The sequence below is a fragment of the Dipodomys ordii genome, unplaced genomic scaffold (assembly GCF_000151885.1).
Source record: "Dipodomys ordii isolate 6190 unplaced genomic scaffold, Dord_2.0 Scaffold39, whole genome shotgun sequence".
NCBI lineage: Eukaryota > Metazoa > Chordata > Mammalia > Rodentia > Heteromyidae > Dipodomys > Dipodomys ordii.
Window position 1 is genome coordinate 8512336 of NW_012267255.1, and position 6331 is coordinate 8518666.

At 45.6% G+C, this 6331-nt stretch overlaps 1 protein-coding gene across 1 annotated transcript in view; it reads left to right on the top strand.

Moving 5' to 3' along the window:
• LOC105987059 (myomegalin-like) overlaps window positions 1-6305 on the top strand; it is a 37819-nt gene extending 31514 nt beyond the window's left edge. Inside the window, exons 5-6 of the mRNA XM_013018216.1 lie at window positions 4326-4402; window positions 6143-6305. Of these exons, the coding sequence (XP_012873670.1) occupies window positions 4326-4402; window positions 6143-6305 (240 nt within the window). The remainder of the gene's footprint in view (window positions 1-4325; window positions 4403-6142) is intronic.
• The last annotated feature ends 26 nt before the right edge of the window (window positions 6306-6331 follow it).

Sequence of the window (6331 nt, forward strand, 5' to 3'; positions counted from 1 at the left end):
AAGTGGCGCTGTGGCTCAAGTGGTAGAGTGCTAGCCTTGAGCTGAAGAGCTGAGGGACAGCGCCCAGGCCCAGAGTTCAGGCCCCATGACCGGACCCCCCCCCAAAAAAAAACACACACAAAAGTAAATAAAGTTCTAGTTCTGTTGCAAACATTTGTGTGACAAGTCAAGAGAACATGAAGGATGGCTCCTGTGAAATCCAATTTGAATAGCTGAGAGAAATAAACCATTTCTGGCATTCTTCTTGCTGCCTGAAGCAAGGCTTGGGGATGGGGGTGTCCACATAAGGTGTCCTGGAGTTTCAGGGGCTTCAGCCTCACCCCTGGCTTCTGCCAGGGCCTTTGCATTTGGCTAAATTAAGCTCATGGAGCCTGTTTGTGAATAGAGACTCCAGCCGAGTGAGAGAGCTTAGTCCTGCTAGGAATGTTCTGGGGATGGAGTGGGACCCTGAAGTCACTGATATTTATGTATGTGTGTGTGTGTGTGTGTGTGTGTTTCTTGCCAGCTTAGTGGGGCCAGGTCAACAAAGGCTTCTGGGCCTCAACTAAGATTTGTGTGTGTGTGAGCATGGGTGCATGTGTTTGTGTGTGCATGAGCACGTGTGCCAGCACTGGGGCTTGAACCCAAGACCAGAGTGCTCTTGTTTGACCTTTATTTACTTAAGGCTGGTGCTCTACCACTGGAGCTACTCCTCCACTTTTAGGTTTTTGCTGGTTAAGTGGAGATAAGAATCTCACAGGTTTTTTGTTTTGTTTTTGGTTTTGGTTTTAACTGAAATCCTCAGATCTCAGTCTTAGAGCAGTTAGGGTTTAACAGTGCCCAGTGAGAAAGAACAGCTTATGACCCATAGAGAAGAGCTGAACTGGCAGTGAGTATAAGAAAAGTGGCAGATACCTTGAGACCTCTGAGATCACTGGCCCTCTGGTGGCAGCACACCATTTCAAAATCCCATTTTAGATTCATGGCAAACATTGGGCAGATGATACAGCACTTCCCCACCTTTTCCCCTTGCCTGCCACAAGGGGCCTCTGCATATAGCACTCTCCACACTGTCAAAGTCCAAGGCAAGCAGAGGTGTTTCGCCTCTGTAATCCTAGCTACCCAGGAGGCCGAGATCTGAGGAATGCGATTTCAGACCTGCCCTGACTACACTAGAGACAATCTAACAATCAGCATTAAAGTAAACAAACAAACAAAACACAAATAGAGGTGTGGCTCAAGTGGTAGAGTAGCAAACATTGATGGGAAAAACAAGAGCATGAAGCCTGGAGTGTTTCTTTGGAGCATGACGATCCAGCACTAATCTGTGTCCTGGCTGCTATTTCTGTCTGCCACCTGTGCACAGTGCCAGCCAGCCAGCTGACCCTTCTCCCGTGGCTGTTACACTCTGCTCTAACTGCTTCATTGATGACACATAAGCTATAAATCCTCTCAGGACCATGGGGCTGTCTTTTCTAATACCTATTAGAGTACCTTGTGCACACAAAGTAGGTGCTCATTAATCATTTGGTGGGAAAAAAAAAGAATGACTAAATCTACCAACAAACGAATAAATAAATGATACTATCTCACAAGTCAGCTGCTCTGACTTCTGCCCAAAGAACACTCTGGCTTTGGCTCTTTCTCAGTCTGCTGTTCTGCTGGTCTCTCTGCCTTTGTCTGTCTCTGTCTCTATCTCTGTGTCTGTCTGTCTGTCTGTCTCTGTCTCTCTCTGTCTCACACACACACACACACAGTGATTTCTGTGTTTGTCTGGCTTTGGCGCTCAGTCTTCTTATCTCTTGGTCTGTGTGTGTGTCTGTCTCATGCACATATCCATATACACATATAGAGAGACAGCTCTGATTTTATTTGCCCAAACATCTAATGTTCTTAGATGTTCTGCCTCCACATCTGTGCTTTTCTGTTGCGGTAATCACGCTGGGAAGGGACTGCCACTGCATTCAGCGCCTACTGAGGACTGACATAGGTTGGGTTTGAAACAGTCTCCTGAACATTATTCTGCCATTTGGATATGGATATTTGCATTGTCTGAGCTCAGAGCTTTCCATTTGGCTTTCTTGCAGTCTTTAGGGAACTGGTACTGATGTAGGTTCTGGAAGGAGAGAGCCCTTACCTTGCCTGGTCTACTATGACTGAGGCTGGGAACACTGCTCTATGTCCTTTTGCTAGCAATGAAGTATCCTTGTCCCAGGTGGGATCTACCTCTGTGTCTCATTTGAATCTGAGAAGTATGAGTAAAAGACAGTGGCTAGCTGAACAAATGTAGCAGTGGCACTCACTAGACACGATGTTGAAAATGAACTCTACAACCTGTGGACGGGGATGGCAGGGAAAAGCTGAGCGAGAGTGAGGGAAGGGGTGAAATTGTCCAAAAAGAAATGTACCTGATTTACAAAATGGTAATCCCTCTATATGTCACCTTTATAATAACAATAAAAACTACTTAATTTTTTTAAAGGCAGTTGCTGAGTGCTGGTAGCTGACACTTGTAATCCTACCTACTCAGGAGGCTGAGATAGGGGGAATCTCAGTTCAAACCCAGCCAAGGCAGAGAAGTCCATGAGACTTTGATATTCAAATAACCAGCAAAGGAAGAAAAAAAATCCAGAAAACAAAAAACAAAACACCCCAGAAGTGCAAGTATAGCTCAACTGGCATAGTGCCAGCTGTGAGTGAAGAAGCCAAGCAAGAATGTGAGGCCGAGTTCAAGCCCCAGTATTGGTGCACATGCAAGCACATGTGTGTATGTGTGTGTGTGTGAGCCTGCATGCACTCACACGTATCTGTGACAAGCCAAGGGTTACACTTGTGGATCAAGCCTGACATCTGTTCTGTCTTAAAGTCTAAGATGTATTATTTTCCATTTGACACCTTCTTTTTTTGGGGGGGGTCCGGTCGTGGGGCCTGAACTCTGGGCCTGGGCACTGTCCCTCAGCTCTTCAGCTTAAGGCTAGCACTCTACCACTTGAGCCACAGTGCCACGTCCAGCTTTTTTTCTTTTTTGCTTATGTGGTGCTGAGGAATCGAACCCAGGGCCTCATGCATGCAAGGCAAGCGCTCTACAACTGAGCCACCTTCCCAGCCCCCCACTTGACGCCTTCTGACCAGCAGGTTTCTCACGTGATTGTAAGAGATGAGTAAGGTTGGAATTGTTAAGGGCAAGAAGGAAAGGCTCTGATTTTAGGTTCACTGACTGACTGATGTGAAGCATACTGCTTGGTGGTGGCTAGTTCAGGCGCTACAGTTAATGAGAGAATGTGATATCTACACTCACGAGGGTTCTGTTTTTGCTCTAAAACTTAGTGTATGGAAAGAAACCTCCACTATGGAGGAACTGCTTTAACAACTCGTAGCATGTATTTCTACCTGCCTTTAGTTGCTTGATCAGGAAGAGCCAATTCCTTATGGAAATACTTTACTCCAGTACGCTGCATACAGCTGTGACCTGACCCCCAATGGTGTCCCAGAAGTCACTGGAAAGGAAATCCAGTCTTTCTACAAAAATGGGTCATGAACCAGAAGGGATACAATTCCAAAAAAGAAAACTATTCAAATCAAACTCAGTCACTAAGAGTTACTTTTCACTTTGGGGGAAAAAAATAATTAGGAACTATGGGAGAGTCTCTTTCTAAGGAGTTTTGATTCTTTCTGCTAAATTAAAAAAAAAACTTTTTTTAGCTTGCAGAATTGATCAGTGAGACTATCCTTCCTTCCTTCCTTCCTTCCTTCCCTCCCTCCCTCCCTCCCTCTCTCCCTCCTTCCTTCCTTCCTACCAATATTGGGGCTTGAACTCAGGGCCTGGGCACTGACTGTTCTTTAGCTTGTTCACTTATGGAAGGTGCTCTACCCCTTGAGCCACAGCTCCACTTCTAGTATTTTACAGGTTAATTGGAGATAAGAGTCTCATGGACTTTTCTGCCCAAGCTGGCTTTGAACCTTGATCTCTGATCTCATCCTCCCAAGTAGCTAGGATTACAGGAGTGAGCCACCAGTGCCTGGCAAGAAAACTGTCTTAATATACATTCTTTTCTCTAATGTTTTATGAGCAGGAAGGCCTGGCTCAAGCCCATTGTCCCGGGGAATGGCCACCAGCTTCACACAGCTGGAGAATGAGGAAGGGGCACGGGGCAATTCTTGAAGCTGTGCAGTTCATCTATCCTTCACTCAGATGCGGGTCCATCTGGGTTTCCATTATGTCAAACATTATAAAAAGAGCTGAGAGGAGATTTGAGACCCTGGACTAAAGTCAGACTCAAGTAGTAATCTAGTGTCAGGATAGAGAACCTTTGGCAGCCAATGATCAATGCTTGTGTACTTTGCAGAACATCGAGCTGAAGGTTGAAGTGGAGAGCCTGAAACGAGAACTGCAGGACAAGAAACAGCATCTGGATAAAACATGGTGCGTTGGTTTGAATTCTTTGCTGAATAGAGGCTGACCATAGCAACGCTGTTACTTTTCCAGAGGAAAAGCTCAGTCAGCTGAGTCAGAGCTTTGGAACCAAAGTCATTAACCTTGTCCCTTCATGTGAATATGGTGTCCCATTTGGTAACTGAAATGATGTGTGTGTGTGTGTGTGTGTGTGTCCTGGACTTTGAACTCAGGGCCTGGCACTGTCTCTGAACTTTTTTTGCTCAAGGCTACAGTTCTACTACTGGAGCCACAACTCTACTTCTGAGTTGTTGTTGTGTGTGTGTGTGTGTGTGTGTGTGTTTTAATGGCTAATTGGAGATAAGAGTCTCACAGACTTTTCTGCTTGGGCTGGCTTTGAACCTTGATCCTCAGATCTCGGCCTTCTGAGTAGCTAGGATTACAGTGGGAGCTATCAATGTCCAGTAGCTATAGCTTCTTAAATCAGGCATCCTGGCTGAGTTGCTCAGAATATTTATGGCCCCCATTTGTTTTCTTCTGCATGTGTGCCCATACTGGGATTTGAACTCTGGGACTTTTAGTCTGCCTTGGCTGTTTTGCTCATAGCTGGTGCTCTTCCATTTGAGCTACACCTCCATTTCTGGCTCTTTGCTGGTTAATTCAAGATAAGAGCCTCATGGACTTTTCTGGCCAGGCTGGCTTTATACTTCAACACTCAAAGCTCAGCTTCCTCAGTAGCTAGGATTATAGTTGTGAGCTACCAGTGCCAAGCTTAGTGTCCATTTTTCAGAGATTATTGTCAGCTGACCATCTGTTGAGTTTATCAGGATAAAGAGTCCAAGTAAAACCTGATGATTCCATTGACTTTTGTCCCTGGTACAAGCAAGAGTGATACTCTCCCTCAAAGACTATAGAATGATGGGAGAGTATGACAAGGACAGCTCCTGGGTTGGGTGTCCACCAGCAACCAAGGGATCTGTCTTCTTACCCAGAGCCCAGTTTGTCTCCGTGGACTAAGCCTTCTGAACCAATGGAACTGTATAAACCTGTAAAGGTTCAATATTGTTCTGTACATTGAGAGCATAAGATGGTTTGTGGCTCTTAACAAATGGCTTTAAACAGAAATAAAACCCAACCGGAATTAAGATCACTCAAATGTCTAATTCTTAGATATCTAAGGGCAGCCGTTGTCCACTCTAAATAAACTGGCAATACTTTCCAGGCTTCAAGTTCAGACCTGGACTTCATTTTTAGAGATATCAGAGAAGCAAAGCTCAACCCAGACCCTGATCATCTACAGAATAAATGTCTGTTCTCTGCATGGGACCAGAGAAAAGTAGACAGAAAACTGGGCGCTGATGGTTCACATCTGTAATCCTAGCTGCTCAGGAGGCTAAGATAACAGGATCACAATTCGAAGCCAATCTGGGCAGGAAAGTTCAATAGATTTGAGTGTGTGTGTGTGTGTGTGTGTGTGTTTTGTCTGAGACTGGGACTGGAACTCGGTATTTGATGCTTTCACTCATTGGCGGGTGCTCTACCACCTAAGCCATGCCTCTAGCCCCAATGAGATTTTTAAATTTTCTAATTAACCAGCAGAGAGCTGGAAGTAGAGGTATGACTCAAGTGGCAGAGCTCAAGCCTTGAGTAAACTAGCTATGGGAGAGCACAAGGCCCTGAGTTCAATACTTCATTTTCTCTCATCAGTGGACCAACCTCAGTTGGCCTGTGCAATTGTGGGTGTGGCTGATGAATGCTCTGTGGTTTCAGGGCTGATGTGGAGAATCTCAATACTCAGAATGAAGCTGAGCTCCGACGCCAATTTGAAGAGCGACAGCAGGAGACGGAGCACGTCTATGAGCTCTTGGAGAATAAGATCCAGCTTCTGCAGGAGGTGCGGCCTGCTGGGGTTCACAACCAAGGCCCCCCTTAGCCTCTTCCATGCTGATCTGTGTTCTG